Source organism: Solanum stenotomum, unplaced genomic scaffold (genome assembly GCF_019186545.1).
Source record: "Solanum stenotomum isolate F172 unplaced genomic scaffold, ASM1918654v1 scaffold18192, whole genome shotgun sequence".
Lineage (NCBI taxonomy): Eukaryota > Viridiplantae > Streptophyta > Magnoliopsida > Solanales > Solanaceae > Solanum > Solanum stenotomum.
The window spans coordinates 64,707-84,087 of NW_026024911.1; the positions used below are offsets into that span (position 1 = coordinate 64,707).

A 19,381-nucleotide genomic window follows, 5' to 3' on the forward strand; every position below is an offset into this window, starting at 1 on the left:
CTTCTTGGACACTAAGTCATCCTGCTGCTGCCAAGAATTCTTCCAGCCATGATCCATGCAGGGACTGGTATGGAGTTAATTGCTTTAATGGTCGGATAAACAGGTTGAATATTTCAAATTCTGGTGTCATTGGTACACTCCATGATTTTCCATTTTCATCTCTACTTTTTCTTGAATATGTTGATCTTAGCATGAACAGCCTTTCTGGTCCCATTCCGGCAGAAATAGGGAAACTTGTCAATCTTGTTGAAGTTGCTCTTGATACGAACCAGTTAACAGGTCATATTCCTCCGGAAATAGGCAACTTGATTAATGCAAAATTGTTCTATGCTTTCTCCAATGAATTGTCTGGCTCCATTCCTATTGAAATAGGGAAGATGAAGTCACTTGAGAGTTTAAGCTTACAGAGAAACAATCTTTCTGGTTCGATTCCAAAAGCTTTAGGTGAATTAACCAAGCTCAAAATTTTGTACCTTTATGTTAACCAACTTTCTGGCCCCATTCCTACAGAAATAGGGAAACTTGTCAATCTTGTTGAAGTTGATCTTGATGCAAACCAGTTAACAGGTCATATTCCTCCGGAAATAGGCAACTTGATTAATGCAAAAATATTCTATGTTTTTTCCAATGAATTGTCCGGTCCCATTCCTGCAGAAATAGGGAAGATGAAGTCACTTGAGGAGTTAATGTTATACAGAAACAATCTTTCTGGTTCGATTCCAAAAGATTTAGGTGAATTAACCAAGCTCAAAATTTTGTAACTTTATTCTAACCAACTTTCTGGCCCCTTTCCTGCAGAAATAGGAAACTTACCAGCCTTATAGAAGTTGCTCTTGATACGTACCAGTTAACAGGTCATATTCCTCCGGAAATAGGCAACTTGATTAATGCAAAATTGTTCTATGCTTTCTCCAATGAATTGTCTGGCTCCATTCCTATTGAAATAGGGAAGATGAAGTCACTTGAGAGTTTATGCTTACAGAGAAACAATCTTTTTGGTTCGATTCCAAAAGCTTTAGGTGAATTAACCAAGCTCAAAATTTTGTACCTTTATGTTAACCAACTTTCTGGCCCCATTCCTACAGAAATAGGGAAACTTGTCAATCTTGTTGAAGTTGATCTTGATACAAACCAGTTAACAGGTCATATTCCTCCGGAAATTGGCAACTTGATTAATGCAAAAATATTCTATGCTTTTTCCAATGAATTGTCTGGTCCCATTCCTGCAGAAATAGGGAAGATGAAGTCACTTGAGGAGTTAATGTTATGCAGAAACAATCTTTCTGGGTCGATTCCAAAAGATTTAGGTGAATTAACCAAGCTCAAAATTTTGTACCTTTATTCTAACCAACTTTCTGGCCCCATTCCTGCAGAAATAGGGAAACCAGTTAACAGGTCATATTCCTCTGGAAATAGGCAACTTGATCAATGTAAAATTGTTCAGTGCTTTCTCCAATGAATTGTCTGGCTCCATTCCTATTGAAATAGGGAAGATGAAGTCACTTGTGGAGTTAATGCTAAACAAAAATAATCTCTCTGGTCCAATTCCAAAAGCATTAGGTGACTTAACTGAGCTCACAATTTTGTACCTTTATGAAAACCAACTCTCTGGTCCCATTCCTGCAGAAATAGGGAAGATGAAATCACTTGTGAAGTTAAGCTTACAGAGAAGCAATCTTTCTGGTCCGATTCCAAAAGATTTAGGTGATGTTGGTTTAGCATTTTAATATTACTATTTTAATATATTAATTTGCTTTACTTTGAGTTAAAAGAGTGTTAGTGGGCATTCTTACATTGCATCCGTTGGTGAGGCATATATGACATTACTCACCTATCAATGCACATAGGTATTATTGCCCATTATTTTTTGGTTACAAAAAACGTTCCACTGAACGTTGGGTCAACACCTTGGGCAGTTTTGCATTTGCACGTTGGTGCATTTGTTGCCCACACAATTACTTCTCCAAATTATTCCTCCATTACACCTTGTAACCTATGTAACTCCTAAGACCATTATCTTCACTATTTACTACACCATTATCTTTCTAATCATTGCTAGGAAGACTTCTTCTAGTATAAATAATAGTGGTCTTCATTTGGTTTGGAACACACAACACAACAAGAAAATATAGAGTGTATAAGGTTTGTCAAAAAGAGAGTTCTTATTAGTTGAAGGGAGGTGTTCTTTTTTGTGGAGCTTTGGACTCAACTCTTGTCCAGATTTGTTGAGTTATACTTTGTGAAGGCTGTTGTATCCTGGAGGGGACAAGTCAAGAGGACTACTGCTGGACCGGTGAAAACATTTGCTGCAGTGGGCTTGAATCTCCTTAAAGAGAGCGACATATCCGCGCCTCAGCCTGAAGAGATTTATTTCTTCATTTTTATTTTCAATTGTAATCTTGTATTTTTGTTATCTTGTAAGTTTTCACTAACAGGTGACTTAACTGAGCTCACAATTCTGCACCTTTATGAAAACCAACTTTCTGGTGCCATTCCTGCAGAAATAGGTAAACTTGTCAATCTTGTTGAAATTGATCTTGATACAAACCAGTTAACAAGTCATATTCCTCCGGAAATAGGCTACTTAATTAATGCAAAATGGTTATATGCTTACTCCAATGAATTGTCTGGTCCTGTTCCTGCAGAAATAGGGAAGATGAAGTCACTTGTCGATTTAAGCTTACACAACAACAATCTTTCTGGTCCAATTCCAAAATCTTTAGGTGACTTAACTGAGCTCACAATTTTGTACCTTAATGCCAACCAACTTTCTAGCCCCATTCCTTTAGAAATAGGAAAACTTTCCAACCTTGTCGAACTTGATCTTAATACAAACCAGCTAACGGGTCATATTCCTCCGGAACTTGAAGTTACTTGTGGACTTAAGATTAAGCACAAATTATCTTTCTGGCCCTATTCCAAAAGCTTTGTGTGACTTAACTGATTTCACAAATTTGTACCTTTATGAAAACCAAATCTCTGGTCCCATTCCTTCAGAAATAGGGAAACTTACCAACCTTGTCGTAGTTAGTCTTGGTATAAACCAGTTAACAGGTCACATTCCTTTGGAAATAGGCAACTTGATTAATGCCAAATTTTTCTATGCTTTCGAAAATGACTTGTCTGGTCCCATTCCTGCAGAAATAGGGAAGATGAAGTCACTTGAGACTTTAAACTTACAGAGAAACAATCTTTCTGGTCCCATTCCTAGTGAGTTGGGGAATCTGAATAAACTCAATGATCTGGTTTTATCTGAAAATCAATTTACTGGTTCAATTCCTGCTATATTTGGCAATTTGACAAACTTGCAGACACTGCATCTCCATACCAACAAACTTTCAGGTTCCATTCCAAAAGAACTTGCATATTTGGATAACTTGCGAGTGCTAACAATGACCCAAAATCAGCTTTCAGGCCATTTACCAGACCAGCTTTGTCAAGGTGGGAAACTTGAGAACTTCACAGTGGCTAGCAACAAGCTGACAGGGCCAATACCAAGAAGCTTGAGCAACTGTTCGAGTTTTAAATGGGTTCGCTTTAATAACAACAGTTTCATTGGAAACTTATCCGAAGCTTTTGGAATCTATCCAGAGCTTCAGTTCATTGATTTGAGCGACAATAATTTTCATGGTGAGCTCAGCAGCAACTGGGGGAAATGCGAAAATTTGATTGATCTGCGTGTAGCCAGAAATAACATTAGTGGTAGCATACCACCAGAGATTGGAAACATCCAAGGGCTTCTTGGACTTGATCTTTCATCGAATCATTTGCTTGGGCAGATTCCAAAGGAATTTGGAAGATTAACTTCCCTGGTAAGGCTTTCTGTGCAAAACAACAATATTTCTGGCAATATACCTGAGGAACTTGGGTCACTGACAAAGTTAGAGTCCCTTGATTTATCAGACAACAGATTGAATGGATCAATCCCAACGTGGATAGGAGATTTTGTGCGGTTATTTCAGTTGAACCTGAGCAACAAGAAGTTTGGACAGAAGATTCCAAAGGAGATAGGGAGTATAACTCATCTTACTGTACTTGATTTGAGCCATAATCTTCTTGATGGAGAAATACCTGCTGAGCTAGCCAGTTTGCTGGACTTGTCAAACTTGAATCTTTCCCACAATGGTCTATCTGGGCGCATTCCTAAAGAACTTGAAAGTTTGACTGGTTTGCTGGATGTTGTATTGTCATACAATGATTGGGAAGGTCCAATCCCTAATAATAAAGCTTTTATGAATGCTTCGTTAGAAGGTAATAAAGGTCTTTGCGGCAATGTAACAGGATTCCAGCCCTGCAAAAAGCCATCTTCTGTGGTGAAAAAGCACTCAATAGCAAAGGGACGTAAACTCATCCTCATCACTGTACTTCCTGTTATGGGAGCACTAGTACTGCTCTGTGTTTTCATTGGTGTTCTCTTTATGTGTAATAAAAGGAGGAGAGTTAAAGACGTTGAAAGAAGGGATGGTGATGGTTGGCTTTCGTTATCCATGTTAGATGGAAAGGCATTGTACAGGGATATCTTAAATGCCACAGAGGAGTTTGATGCAAAATTTTGCATTGGGCAAGGAGGACATGGAAGTGTTTACAAGGTAAACCTTCCATTATTAGGAGATATAGCTGTGAAGAGACTTCATTCTTCATTTCAGAATACACATCCCAAAAGCTTCATAAATGAAGCAAGGGCATTGACTGGGATTAAGCACCGGAACATTGTGAACCTCTACGGCTATTGTTCAAAAGCACAACCCTCGCTCTTGGTTTACGAGTATGTGGAGAGGGGGAGTTTGTCTAGTATTCTGAGCAATGAAGTTGAGTCCAAGAAATTGGATTGGCTTAAAAGGGTGAATACCATCAAAGGTGTTGCTTTTGCTTTATCTTACATGCACCAGGATTGCTCACCGCCAATTGTTCATCGAGACATATCAAGCAGTAATGTTTTGGTTGATTCTGAGTATGAAGCTCGTGTTTCAGATTTTGGCATAGCGAAGCTTCTCAAACCAAACTCATCCAATTGCACTGCACTTGCAGGAACATATGGCTATGTTGCACCTAGTAAGGTCTAAATTTAATTTCTATTTTATTCAGACTTCGTGAACTATAGCCAAACACTCTATACTGTTTTTATCTCATTTACACATCTAAGTTGTTACACCATTTTTGGAAATTGTATTGTTTCAGAGCTCGCCTATACAATGAAAACTATGGAAATGTACAGCTTTGGAGTATTAGCATTGGAGATAATCAAAGGAAAGAATCTAGGGTAATATATTACTGTGCTAGCAAATTTATCAACTATAGATCATGTGCAGCTTTGTGATTTGCTAGATGAACGTCTTACATATCCTGAAGATGAAGTAAAAGATGTTTTGGCTTTTATCATCAAGCTAGCAAGCTCTTGTTTGCTTGAAGATCCAAAATCAAGGCCAACAATGCACTTCATCTCTCATAGGTTACCGAGTAAAATGTTGGAGTGTTTTATTTGGGATCCAGGCCCAATTAGCATTTGGTTAAAAGCTAGAGTGGGTTTGAAAGAAGGGTTATGCATATTGAAGAAAAAGTTTGTTCCTCTCTTCTTCTTCTAGAATCTAAGCTTCTCATCCCAATTCTTATCTCTATCTTAGTTACTAGTTAATTCATCATTTCCATTGTAATTCAGTTGTTTGATCATTGCAATTTACGATTCTAAAGGGTTAATCACATTCAAGTCTGTTTTAATATAGTGAGGAATTTGGATTTTGTTACAGAATATCAAAATATATGTAAATAATTCAGCTGAGATCCCAATGCCTTTCATAGAAGGTCTTTCTAGCAAGAGAATAGCAAAATATCACTTTTGGCGTTTTAGGAATTTCCTAGGAGTCGTGCTAAAATGAAGGATGGAGCTTAGCCGTTCCATGCCTTTCCAATGAATACTCGAATGCCCGTATTTTCTTCATGAAAGTTGTTCCTTACATCCTACGCTTCGCAAACACTATATATACACAACTGGTACACACCTATAAACAATTCATAATTGAGCTTAAATCGACAGATTTGTCATATGGCCCCAACTTGACAAAACGTCCGTAGAACTTCATAAAAACAATCATAAAAGAGTCCTGAGAAGATTACCTTAGCAAATCAAGTGTAAACCTTGAAGAAACACCAAAAACTACCAATTTATATCTTCAAAAACTAGCTCCAACGCAGCTAATAGAAGGGGAAAAGATTGCCACATGTAGAGATCACGTTTCTAGGCACGGGGGCAACCTTTAATGGTAGAAATCGCTAAAAACTAACCTTCATCATGCAATAATGCCATTAGAACCCTCACTTCAGCTTTCTTTCTTGTTAGGAAGTGAAAAGAAATGCTTTTATGGGTTAAAACATCGAGTAAGCCGACATACCATATTTTTGACCCAACCCGGATTCTACCCAGGCAGTCCGCAGTAAAACCCTCACAACTTTTTACTCCAATGTGAGTTGGATACGGGTTTTGTGCATTGCAAACTATTTTCTTTGATATATTTACCATCCAATTTTGGATATTAGCCCTTAAACTATTAACTCCCCACCCTTATTATCTTACTGGCGCCTACACAAATATATTTTTATTCCAATTAAATTTTTCTCTCAATATAATTCTTCTAACCGATATGAATACCCGACCCAACTAACCTAATAAACCCACTTCCTAATATGAGATACTGGAAGAAATTGGCTGTCTTTCTTATTCTCAGTTTATTATGGTTGTGATAAATATTCACTTGGATTGCAGCAAAATTTCCCTTCTAGTTTATAGAATTATGCCTCTGCCAAGCATGAATTATTCTGCTTGCCTAATTGCTGAATTATGTAAAAAGAGTAACAGAACAGAGAGAGTGGATGAACTTACATAGAGGCATCACAAGCAGGGTGCCACATGCTTGAAACCTATGGAAAACTACAGAGCGGAGCAAGACAATACTTAAGGTAGTAAACATGAACTTTAACCACTTGCACCACAAGACTCATTAGTTCTAAGGTGCCACACTTAATATTTATACATTTCTTTATAAATATATATACAAATATACATGTATTGTTCTGGAAATTTTATTGTTCAGAGCTCGTGTTGCAGACTTTGGAATAGCAAAGATTCTCAAGCTAGACTCATCCAATTGCACTGCGCTTGCAGGCACATATGGTTATGTCGCACCTGGTAAGTTTTAAATAGTTCATGAACACTCCATTGTTTTTATCTCATTTATACGTTTAAATTGATAATATTGTTCTGGAAATTTTATTGTCAAGAGCTTGCATATACAGTGAAGGTTGCGCAAATGTGTGATATGTATAGCTTTGGAGTATTATCATTGGAGATAGTCAAAGGAAAGCACCTTGGGGAATACATTTCTGTGCTAGCAAATTCATGGACTATAGATCCTGAGCAGCTTAGGTAATTGCTGGATGAACGCCTTCCGTATCCTGAAGATAGAGTAAAAGATGTTTTGGTTTTTATCATCAAGCTAGCATGCTCTTGTTTGCTTGAAACTCCAAAATCAAGGCCAACAATGCACTTCATCTCTCGTAAGTTATCATCCATGGATGCACGTCCACCTACTCATCAGAGAAACCCCCATGTAAGGCGAGCTATATAATCCCTGATATATATGGAGAATGGAGATGAATAACCTTTGTCGCTGAGTGGTTGTGAAGTATTTCAATTGTTGGGACTAGTATTTTTAAAAAAAAATAAAAGAACCTTCGAAGAGAAGAGTACAAGCAAGGGGGCTAGACCTTACCTTACCGATCCTATCATCATATATATTATTATTAGTGGGAAGCTCCAACCTTGAAAGTTGGATTACCATTACATTATACCCCTACTCTTAATTTAAATGCCACAAACCAACTAATTAATCAAATATTAAATAATAATCATATCATATTATTATACTATTATACCACTACTAATCATATTTATTATATTATATATCAACATAATATAATTAGAATAATAATAATCTCTCAAGTTAAATGTTGGATTACAAAAATAACCTTATAAAGTTGAGTTACTAACTTACTTATAATATCATTTAACTAGATATTACTTCAAAAAATAATTGTACAAAGATGTAAATGCACATTTTTTATAAAAAATATATATATTCAGTTAGAAGAAGGTAGACGTTCACCTTTCCCTTCATTATTAAAAAGAGGCATCTTAATTCTGAATAAAGGTAAATAACAACTTCCATGCATGAATGTGATCTATTTTTGTTCAATGTACTACGCCTTTTCTTCTCTTATCTTTAATTTTTGCTCATTTATCTTCTACCTTTATAGCCTTTTGATATTCTTTTTATCACCTTATAATCTGCAAAAAATTATATCATTTCATTATATATCCTTTACCGATATTGTTTCTTCTCCTAAAATTCACTGATTGATGTAGCTACTTATCTACATTAGTACACCTGATTCTGCCAAAAATACGTATTAAATGATTTGAGGAAACTAGATTTGATCGGGAAGTAAAGAGCAAACTAAATTTGATCTACCATTTGAAATTGTGTACCTTTATTCTAACCAACTTTTAGGTCTCATTCCTAGAGAGTTGGGGAATTTGAAAAAACTCAATGTTCAATTCCAATTATTCTGGGTGACTTAACTAAGCTCAATATTTTGTACCTTTATGAAAACCAACTTTCTGGTCCCATTCCTGTAGAAATAGGAAAGATGAAGTCACTCAAGTATTTATCCTTATGGAGTAATAATCTTTCTGGTCCAATTCCAGCAACTCTAGGTGACTTAACTCAGCTCAAACATTTGTACCTTCATTCAAACCAACTTTCTGGTCCCATTCCTGCAGAAATAGGAAAAATGAAGTCACTTGAGTATCTATCCTTATGGAGTAATAATCTTTCTGGTCCAATTCCAATAACTCTTGGTGATTTAATTGAGCTCAAAATTCTAAAATTTTATAGTAACCAATTTTCTGGTCCCATTCCTAGTGAGTTGGGAAATTTGAAAAACCTCACTATATTGCATTTATCCTATAATCAGCTTACTGGTCCTGTTCCTGTTTCCTTTGGCAATTTGAGAAACTTGCAGTGACTAAATCTTGCTGCCAATGAACTTTCGGGTTCTATTCCAAAAGAATTTGCATATTTGGATAACTTGGTTGTCTTATCAATGAGTTACAATCACTTTTCAGGCCATTTGCCAGAGTGGCTTTGCAAAGGTGGGAAACTTGAGATTTTCACGGTGGATGGTAACAGGCTTACAGGGCCAATCCCAAGAAGCTTGACCGAGTGCTCTAGTTTCAAAAGGGTCCGCTTCAATAGCAACAGCTTTACTGGGAATTTATCTAAAGCTTTTGGCATCCATCCAGAGCTTCTGTTCATTGATTTGAGCAACAATGATTTTCATGGTGAACTCAGCAGCAACTGGGGGAAATGTAAAAGTTTGATTGATATGCGGGTAGCCAGAACTAACATTAGTGGCAGTATACCACTAGAAATTGGAAACGCCAAAGGGCTTCTAGGACTTGATCTTTCATCGAATCATTTTACTGGGCAGATTCCAAAGGAATTTGGCAAATTAACCTCACTGGTTAAGCTTTTTGTGCAAAGCAACAATATTTTTGGCAATATACCTGGGGAATTAGGGTCACTCAAAAAGTTAGAGTCCCTAAGCTTCTCAAGCCAGACTCATCCAATTGCACTGCGCTTGCAGGCACATATGGCTATGTTGCACCTGGTAAGGTCCAACTTACTTTTTTTATCCTTTTCTCAAACTCATGAACAATAGCAAACACTCTGTACTGTTTTAATCTCATTTTCACATTTAATTTGTTTTACTCTTTTGGAAACTGTGTTGTTTCAGAGCTTACTTATACAATGAAGGTTACAGAAATGTGTGATGTCGATCTATAGCTTTGGAGTATTAGCATTGGAGATAATCAAAGGAAAGCATCTTAGGGAATATATTACTATGCTAGCAAATTTGTCGACTATAGATCACGAGCAGCTTAGTGATTTGCTAGATGAACGAATTCCATATCCTGAAGAAGAAGTAAAAGATGTTTTGGTTTTTATCATCAAGCTAGCAAGATCTTGTTTGCTTGAAGCTCCAAAATCAAGGGCAACAATGCACTTCATATCTCATAGGTTATCGTCAATGGATGTACGTCCACCTACTCATGTAAAGCGAGCTTTGTAATCCCTGATATATATGTAAGGTGTCTTTGTATGAAAATGAATAATCTATGACACCAAGTGGTTGTGAAGTAAGTTATTTTGATGAGAAGGTCTATGACAAAGTTATTACGTACTGGGAGTAGTATTGTTGTATTGTCGGGGTGCTTATTTGTTTTATTGTATTAGAGTGTATAATGTAGAAGGTAATTGTTTTTTTTTTAGTTGAAAGATGGAAATATTTTTTATAGCTTATGAATCAGTAGATAGGGAGGAACTATATAGTATATGCAGTTTGCAAGATACTATTACAGATATTAGGCTCTCTTAGCAGCAAACCAGCCCTGCAGCTCATGTATACCAAGCTTCATGTTTGCTAAGTAGTACTGATGTTATATTTGAGACTGGTTTGCATGAAAAATCTCAAATTGTGAACACTTCTAAAATATGATTCACACAGAATTACATGCCAAAAGAATGATAGTATACGGAAAAGTGNATGTCTATAGCTTTGGAGTATTAGCATTGGAGATAATCAAAGGAAAGCATCTCGGAGAATATATTACTGTGCTAGAAAATTCATCAACTATAGATCATGTGCAGCTTAGTGATTTGCTAGATGAACGTCTTCCATATCCTGAAGAAGAAGTAAAAGATGTTTTGGTTTTTATCATCAAGCTAGCAAGCTCTTGTTTGCTTGAAGCTCCAAAATCAAGGCCAACAATGCACTTCATATCTCATAGGTTATCATCAATGGATGCACGTCTGCCTACTCATGTAAAGTGAGCTTTGTAATCCCTGATATATATGTAAGGTGTCTTTGTATGAAAATGAATAATCTATCACACCAAGTGATTGTGAAGTAAGTTATTTTGATGAGAAGGTCTATGACAAATTTATTACGTACTGGGAGTAGTATTGTTGTATTGTCGGGGTGCTTATCTGGTTTTATTATATTAGAGTGTATAATGTAGAAGGTAATTGTTTTTTTTAGTTGAAAGATGGAAATCTTTTTTATAGCTTATGACTCAGTAGATAGGGAGGAACTATATAGTATATGCAGTTTGCAAGATACTATTACAGATATTAGGCTCTCTTACCAGCAAACCAGCCCTGCAGCTCATGTATACCAAGCTTCATGTTTGCTAAGTAGTACTAATGTTATATTTGAGACTGGTTTGCATGAAAACTCTCAGGGTGCATAATTACCCTTAAACTATTAACTCCCCCACTCTTATTATCTAATGTGGCACTTGCATAAATATATTTTTATTATAATTAAAATTTTCTCTCATAATAATTCTTCTAACCAATCAATATGTCCGTATACCCGACCCAACTAACCTAATAATTCCATTTCCTAATATGAGTTAGTGGAAGAAATTGGTTGTCTTCTTATTCTCAGTTCTGAAAAATATTCACTTGGATTGGAGTAAAATTTCCTTCTGGTTTATAGAATTTTGCGTCTGCCAAGCATTAGTTATTCTGCTTAATTTTGTAAATAGAGTAACAAACCAGATAGCGCAGAGAGAGAGTGCGAGTGGATAAACTTACAGTCATGAAGCCCATTGCTATGTGAGTTGGGTAAGGCTGGGCACGGACCGGGTTGTACCGGTACCGATCCGGTACCATTTTGGTCTGTTAGTCTTCAGGACGGAATGGGACACCGTGAACCGGTACTCGGAACGGTACGGTATCACCATTTGATACCGGTGTACCGGTACCGGTTTATTCCGATTTCGTTCCAGTCCGGTCCGGTTTCGGTTAATTATTTTTTATTAATTAATTTATATTTTATAATTTATATATAGGCATATTTTCAAAAAAAAAGAAAAATTGGATTGAATTGATACTTTTTTAATTTGTGTCATTATTTTATCCTTATTTTTATTTAATTTTTTAAAATTACAAACTAAAGTTATTTAAATTACAAGTTATAAGTGTAACTTATAACATATTAATAAGTAATAACTTATAAACTTCAAAAGATTCAAAATTTCAAATCTTGAAAACTTAAGCTGAAAAACTTTAAAACAAAAAAACTTTATTAAACTTAAACTTGCAAATTTAAAAAGTAAAAATTTTTAAAAAAATATCTTTAAAATAAACTTAAGTAAAATCATATCATCATATCATATTACTATATAGTAGAAGAGGCTAAGGGAAGCAGCTGTTCGTCAACATAATTGCTTCCCTAGCTAGGGGTAATTTTGGTATATTGTTATTATTATGCTTAAATAAATTATACTTTACTGCTTCAAAAATTGTACTTTCTCATATTTGGACTTAAAAACCGGCTTGTATGTTTCCTTTTTACCATTTCCTATTTTCCTTCAGCCGAAAAGTAGTGCTGCATGTGGGCCCATCCTTGTAGGATATATGGACCTCTTACTTTTGAATTCCAACTCCATTCCTCTTTCATTACGTGCCTCACGGCTTCTTCTGCCTCTCTCATTTTTTTTGCACTTTTTTATTTTTTTGCACTTTGTTAATTTCATGGTAAATTATTTATTAAAAATATTAATAATTACATTAATAAAAATATAGTAAAAGTGAAAATAATGGATATTTAAAAGAACTAATTTTATTTTTAAAAATAAAAAATAACGTCTGAATTTATTAAAAATGTTAATAATTACATTAATTAAAATATAGTAAAAGTGAAAATAATGGGTATTTAAAAGAAATAATTTTATTTTTAAAAATAAAAAATAATGTCTGAAAATCGAAGTCATATTTGATCATAATTATAAATTAGAATTACTTTATATTTTTGATGAGGAATTTAAAGTGAAAAAAGTGAAAACAACTTCTGAATGTTTCTTCAAATTCGACTTAAAATTGAATTTCAATAATTTCTAACCGATTGAAAAAGAAAGGTAAGAAAAGAAAGTTAAATAGAAAAATAGTACAAATCATAATTATTAACTACTTAAATATTTAAAAGACATATACAAATTTGATTGACTCACGTGCCACATAAATTGGGAGAAAGGAAGTAACATATACCATTTAAGAGGACTAAAAAAATATTATAAATCACAATAATTAACATCTTAAAATTTTAAAAAACATAAAAAAAAATAGTTCGCTCTCAAAAATATGTTAGTGTCACATAAATTGAAACAAAAAGAGTAACATATCTTATTTAAAAATGACGTAAAAACTATTACAAATCACAATAACTTTAAAAGACATAAAACAATGATTTTCCGACCCTCGAAATTCTATGTCACATAATTTGGGAGAGAATGAATAATATTATCTGAAAAATATGTAAAAAGTACTATAAATCATAACAATTAATAATTTACAATATTCACAAATTATATATAAAAAAAAATGATTGACTATTCAATCTCATTTATATGTTACATAAATTGAAACAAAATAAGTACCCCCTCTGTTTCAAAAAGAATGACCTCCTTTTCTTTTAAAAAAGAATGACCTCTTTTTTTTTACCATTTTAATTTCAGCTTTTCACGAGACATGTTTAAGGCCACAAGATTAAAGGACAATTTTGTACATTTGACATAACTTTAATTTAGGACCACAAAATTCAAAAGTCTTCTTTATTTTCTTAAACTCCATGTCAAGTCAAACGAGGTCATTTTTTCTGAAACGGAGGGAGTAATATATATTGGGCCCGTGCTGGCACGGGCTCCAATATCTAGTATATTACTATAAGTGGGAACAAAAAAAATTAAAAGTTGAATTACAATTTTACCCCTATTATAAATTAAAATACTATAAAACATTTAATTATTTAATTTAAATATTAAATTGTATCATTTTAATTAATATGTTAATGACTTTTTCACTTCCTTAGATTAATTCCTAATTAAAATATCTAATTTAATACATATATATCATCTATAATCTATATGTATATAATAATAAATTAATAATAATAATAATCCAAAAATCTCTTCATAAAATGTATAATTAATTAAATATTAAATTATTAAACAATAAACTGACCGTAGTAGACTAATTAATACTAATGATATTATCATCATATGAAAAGACAATGTTGTCATTGTAATTACTACCGATTTAAAACTAAAAGAAGAGGAAGGGTTGATATTAATTTATTCATTAATTCATTCATATGATAATATCATTTATTTTTGGTCTTTTCAAATTCCCTGGATTAATGGTGGAAAAATACTCTCTTTATAGAATTTATATAAAAAGGCCTAAGTTCTTGACATTACTATTAATATTATATTCATAGATGATTCTCACTTGACTTTAGCCTTTTTCATATTTTTTGCCGTAAGCTGTGCAATATATATTTTTTTTCCATGAAGCAATCATTGCTCTTTTGATTTGGTTTACTTGGTCAGCCAGCAACATTTGCAGCATATAGGTAAGGATCATACTTCATTTATCTAGAGATCGTATGAAAAATATTTATGTCACTACTTTTATTTATTGATTTGGATGAACATATTTCAAAACTTTTTATTGCTGTTTTTTTTACTTACTCGACGAAAATGTTATAATTCAGTGGCTATGACGTTTTGAATTACTATAAGTTGCATCTACTAGCTTTAAGTTATAATTTATTAAACAGTCTACCCACTAACTATATTTAGATGCTCAACAGGTTTGGACAAGCATTTTCCATATATGCAATAATCAAGTCATTCAAATAGGTCTATTGTCAATCAATTTCAACTTGCACTTTAAATGGCTATACTAAATTCTACAAATATTTATAACACCTTAAATCTCTTCAATCACCCCACATTTGTTGTATTATTTCAACCATATCAAATTATATATATGTTCTTAAATTTGTCAATTTAAGGTTGAGTGAGTTCAAGGCACAAGAAGTGTACTTTGAACTATAGAACAGAAGACGTTGGCAAAAGATGGCATGGAGATGGTTTATTTCCGATTATATTACACTGCATAAGGCACAATTTTCACTAATTTCTATTTTCTTTTGTAGGAATTAACTCAACAAGTCAGTAACGTTCTATAGGTTTTAACCTTTAGTCAGTAATATACATCCCCATTTAAAGTGAGAAGATAGAACACTATATGCTTCTTCCTTGTAAGAATTCACTGCTTAGTGTATTATTAATATTTTTTTTCAATAAAAATACACTAATTTAATTTAGTTTCTTCACTTACATTATCTATCATAATCTTCCATTGAGAAGTCTATGGATTTTGAGATGCAACAACAAACTAAAAGATAAAAATCATGGATCCAAAAATGGTAGATGGACTGCATGGGGAAGAAGAAGTCGAGATGGTGATATCTAGGTGCACTTGAATTTGAGAAGGCTTGATTTGAAATAGGAATTTATTTTTTATATGGTGTTTCATGCTCACACAAAATACATTGATGTTGACTTATTGTCATATTATATTTTATAATACAATATACATATTATTCAACTAATATTTTCTACCAAATTTCCAGTTTAAATGACTCATATAAGTAAATCAAATAAAGGGTACTTATACATGCACTTATGATTTATATATATTAAATTAATTCTCTTAAGTTGATACAACTTCAACAAACACTACTTTCATCTGACAATAACTACTTGATGGGCCTGAAGTATTTGTAATCACTAGTGGTGTTGCTCATATCCACACTATTTGTCGTTGAAATATCATTTAGATCGAATATTTGATAGAGTAAAAGCACTATACAAGAAAACGTTATACAATTTGTTGACTGTGTACAACTCCTAACTATAGTAGTTGTTATCAAAGTAATAGAATACAATGCTGAAGGAACTTTCTTTCTTTCTTAAAACTAAGGGGATCATTTTAACTTCATTTGATATTAACTTTTGGTGTGATGTGCTTTGTGATGATAGTGAATATCAATTGAACTATTCATCAATTGAGCATGTATCCTTTACTTTCTGTTTTGGTGCTATTTCTAATGTTTTAAGAAGTTTAAACTATTAGCATCGAATACATGTGCAACACACGTGCTCAAAATTAGTATTATTATAAGTGGGAAGCTCCATAGTGAAAAGTTGAATTACCATTTTACCCCTACACTAAATGAAAATGTTATAAAATATTTAATTAAATTCATCTAATATAATTAATTAAACCTTTTAATCTTGAAATAAAGAAATACTCCTTTAATAATTTGTGCAAAAAATTGTAAATATACGTTTAAATAAATGCTAGATATCATATTGAGTACAATACAATGAATCAACCATAATTATATGCTTCTCCACATATCAATTAGTAATTTCAAGAAGTCAATAGAAGTCATTTATATATGCAGCGCGCGTCTTAACAATTTCAGAATTGATTCTTCATATTCTTATATGTGTATTAGTACATTATCTTTTACAATTTCGTAAGTGTATATATATATATTATCTAATTAAATCAAACATTTAATTAAATATCTAATTAGAAAATGTTATTTTGCGCACCTTAGGTGAAAGTTAAATAAAATTCAATTAATTAATTTTTCAATTACATAAATTGAACGGGATTTGGAAGTGGAAAAGTGTACTTTAATGCTCAGACAAACGTATCCAAGGAATTCACATAATACATGATTAATTGCTTTAAATTAACACATCATGTATTACTTTACCTAACTTTTACAATTCCTATAATTTATCTTTTCATTTTCTTTAACTTGACTTATCAAATTCTAACACTTCTAAATTAGTAATCAATCTTTGTTAATATATAACAATCAGTAGAATTTGAATAGTTCATTAAGTATTTAAGTGTAGGTTAATAAATACATATTATGTTAAAAGGAATTTCAAAGAACATAAAAAAAACACTATTTAAAGGTAACAAATGATTTCCATTTCCTTCCAGTTTTGTTTCTTTAGTTGAGTAAAAAAAAATCTAGCCTTCCTTCTCATTTTCTTTCTATTCCTTTAAATTTTTCCTTTTGCATGAAATAAAGAAAATGGGAGATGGAGAAACATGTAGAGTTGATACATGTTGGAATTGAATAATTGTCATATCAATTTATATGTAACATTAAACATTCATTGGATGATATATGGAGTGCAGCTAGCAGAAATTCATGAGCTATGAAAAGGAGGAAGTTGGTTTCTTTAGAAGACTTGATTTTAGAATTTTCATTAATTGATTTATTCTTATAACGTACTGTAATTATAATTGTTTACGGCTATAGAATATTAATACGACGTTATTTGTGTATTTGGAGGGAGTTATAAAATGATATCTTTTTTTTTTATGACAAGGGAAACCCGCAGCCGCTACCCTTTGGGTGCGCACAGGGTAAAACCCCCGCTCCTATGCATTATAAAATGATATCTTGTAGTAGTATTTTAATATAAAAGTGGGAACTACCAAGTTAAAAGTTTACATCTCTGACATTCATCTTAATTTGTTTGTTAATGTTGATATAGTAGTTGGATATCGCAGGTTATATGCCTTCATGGCATCATGTGATTGGTATTGAAAAAATTATTTTGTAATTTTTTGTATTCTGTAATGTGTCTTCATAGTTGAATTTACTGATTCATTTTACAGAAAGAATTAGGAGTATCCGCGTCATATGTAAATATAGTATCAAACTTTAAAAGGAAAATTTTCTTTTATTTTGATATGATATCATTGAATAAAAACTATTTTAGCTACCACAAAATATAGGTATCTTCACTTAAATAGTCGGGTAGATTTACTATTATTTTTTCTAACCGGCATATATATATATATATATATATTGATTACACATGATCGTACACATTACAAATGAATTATATATATAATATATTATATACTCACCGATTTTTTTTATATAGTTTAATCAATTGGATGAATAACTATTTATGTTAGTTCTTCAAAACTAATCTTAGTTGCAAATTTTTGTTACATTTATTTTCAAAACTAAATATGTATGTATTTTTTTAAAATATCATTAATATGAGAAACACACGCAATGCGCGTGCACGGAAACTAGTATATATATAAAAGAGAACCCTAAGCCCGCCTACGTGGCGCCACAAAAAACTAGGATTCCTTTTTAATTTATTTTATTTCCAAAACTAGCCTTCCCATTTCATGAAAAATTGCGACTTTTATGAAAAGTTGCGACTTTTATGAAAAGTTGCGACCTTTCCGAAGAGTTGTACCTTTTCCAAAGAGTTGTGACAATTTTGATAAGACACAATAAACATTTGTTCACACTAGCCTTTGTTGTCTATAAATATAGGAATTTCCTCTCATTTTAAAACAACGATAATTTTGAACTACTTCTTCTTCTGGACAATTAAATATGTGTGTACTTTGCTCCTCTTGAATGACTCACTGACACCATTATTTTTGTATCAATACACTGGTGAATAGAATCGTTCTATCCTGAGAGGATCTATTCCATTAAACCTCGGGTACTAGAGGGGAATAATTTCCTTAAGGGACATTGTGCATTCAGTGGACTCGATTTTTTCCATTCTGTTTCATTCTATTGTTAAAAATTTTGGTATTTTTTTACTGTCATTAATTTATGCTTATATTATTACTTTTTATTTTTGAGTACATGCTTTAAACTTTGTTGTTTATGTTTATGCAAGATAAATATTTGTTAGTACAGATTAAATAACAAACATTAATTGAGTATTCAAGCAAGTTTTCTCTACTGGAATTGTTGAAGGTACGATGAAAAAAGCCCTTACAAATCTCTAATTTCTTCATCAACAACACCATCCCTTCACATACAAGGATGAGATTTTGTGTTCTTTCGAAAATCCTCTGAGAGTTAATAACTTTGCATGCCCATATTTTTTATTTTTATGTTGTTGTGATCTATTTTTACTAAAATTTATCAGTGGTTATTATGAGTACTTTAAGAATTGAAAGTTGATTGAAGTGTTAGTCAATTTTTTGAGGTACGCTATTTCAAAACATGAGGATTTTTCTGGTTAGAATGATTTGTTATCATCATTGGATATCTCATAGTTTACTTCCTTTAATGTACGTTTTTTCTAACTATTTTGTCGTCTCCTTAAAATTGTATTGATTATTTTTTATTTGGTATGCATATGATCTCACTTGGACAAAACTTTTGTCCTTTTAATGTTTTTTTTCCCCTTCTCATTAGGCTCTTCTAAATATTTTTGGTGTGAGTTATGACTATTTTCGATAAGCTTTTTTTTTTTTTACCGCTAGACTCTTTTATTAAACATAAAAAATATCAATAGGGACAAGTACAAGCAAGGGGGGCTAGGCCTTGC

At 32.7% G+C, this 19,381-nt stretch overlaps 3 protein-coding genes and 1 pseudogene across 3 annotated transcripts; all 4 read left to right on the plus strand.

Moving 5' to 3' along the window:
* The first annotated feature begins 191 nt into the window (after positions 1-191).
* On the plus strand, positions 192-601 carry LOC125850596 (MDIS1-interacting receptor like kinase 2-like). Its single transcript, XM_049530464.1, has 2 exons — positions 192-444; positions 561-601. The coding sequence occupies exons 1-2, from the start codon at positions 192-194 to the stop codon at positions 599-601; spliced, it is 294 nt and encodes a 97-aa protein (XP_049386421.1).
* A 639-nt stretch (positions 602-1,240) lies between these two features.
* On the plus strand, positions 1,241-3,915 carry LOC125850597 (probable leucine-rich repeat receptor-like protein kinase At1g35710). The gene is made up of 5 exons (XM_049530465.1): positions 1,241-1,430; positions 1,489-1,713; positions 2,436-2,876; positions 2,926-3,812; positions 3,904-3,915. Exons 1-5 carry the CDS (start codon positions 1,241-1,243, stop codon positions 3,913-3,915), a joined length of 1,755 nt encoding a protein of 584 aa, XP_049386422.1.
* Positions 3,916-4,001: 86 nt separating this feature from the next.
* Positions 4,002-9,078, plus strand: LOC125850598 (MDIS1-interacting receptor like kinase 2-like; annotated as a pseudogene).
* Positions 9,079-9,156: 78 nt separating this feature from the next.
* LOC125850599 (MDIS1-interacting receptor like kinase 2-like) lies at positions 9,157-10,946 on the plus strand. The gene is made up of 4 exons (XM_049530466.1): positions 9,157-9,723; positions 9,877-10,149; positions 10,495-10,567; positions 10,621-10,946. The coding sequence occupies exons 1-4, from the start codon at positions 9,157-9,159 to the stop codon at positions 10,944-10,946; spliced, it is 1,239 nt and encodes a 412-aa protein (XP_049386423.1).
* The last annotated feature ends 8,435 nt before the right edge of the window (positions 10,947-19,381 follow it).

What these genes read in the sequence shown, in the direction of transcription:
- LOC125850596 (XM_049530464.1), top strand. Translation starts at nt 192, where the DNA reads ATGAACAGCCTTTCTGGTCCCATTCCGGCAGAAATAGGGAAACTTGTC. An exon ending in TTCGATTCCAAAAGCTTTAG is followed by an intron (nt 445 to 560) that starts GTGAATTAACCA and finishes GATGCAAACCAG; the next exon opens with TTAACAGGTCATATTCCTCC.
- LOC125850597 (XM_049530465.1), top strand. Translation starts at nt 1,241, where the DNA reads ATGAAGTCACTTGAGGAGTTAATGTTATGCAGAAACAATCTTTCTGGG. An exon ending in AAATAGGCAACTTGATCAAT is followed by an intron (nt 1,431 to 1,488) that starts GTAAAATTGTTC and finishes CTATTGAAATAG; the next exon opens with GGAAGATGAAGTCACTTGTG. An exon ending in TCCGGAACTTGAAGTTACTT is followed by an intron (nt 2,877 to 2,925) that starts GTGGACTTAAGA and finishes CTATTCCAAAAG; the next exon opens with CTTTGTGTGACTTAACTGAT.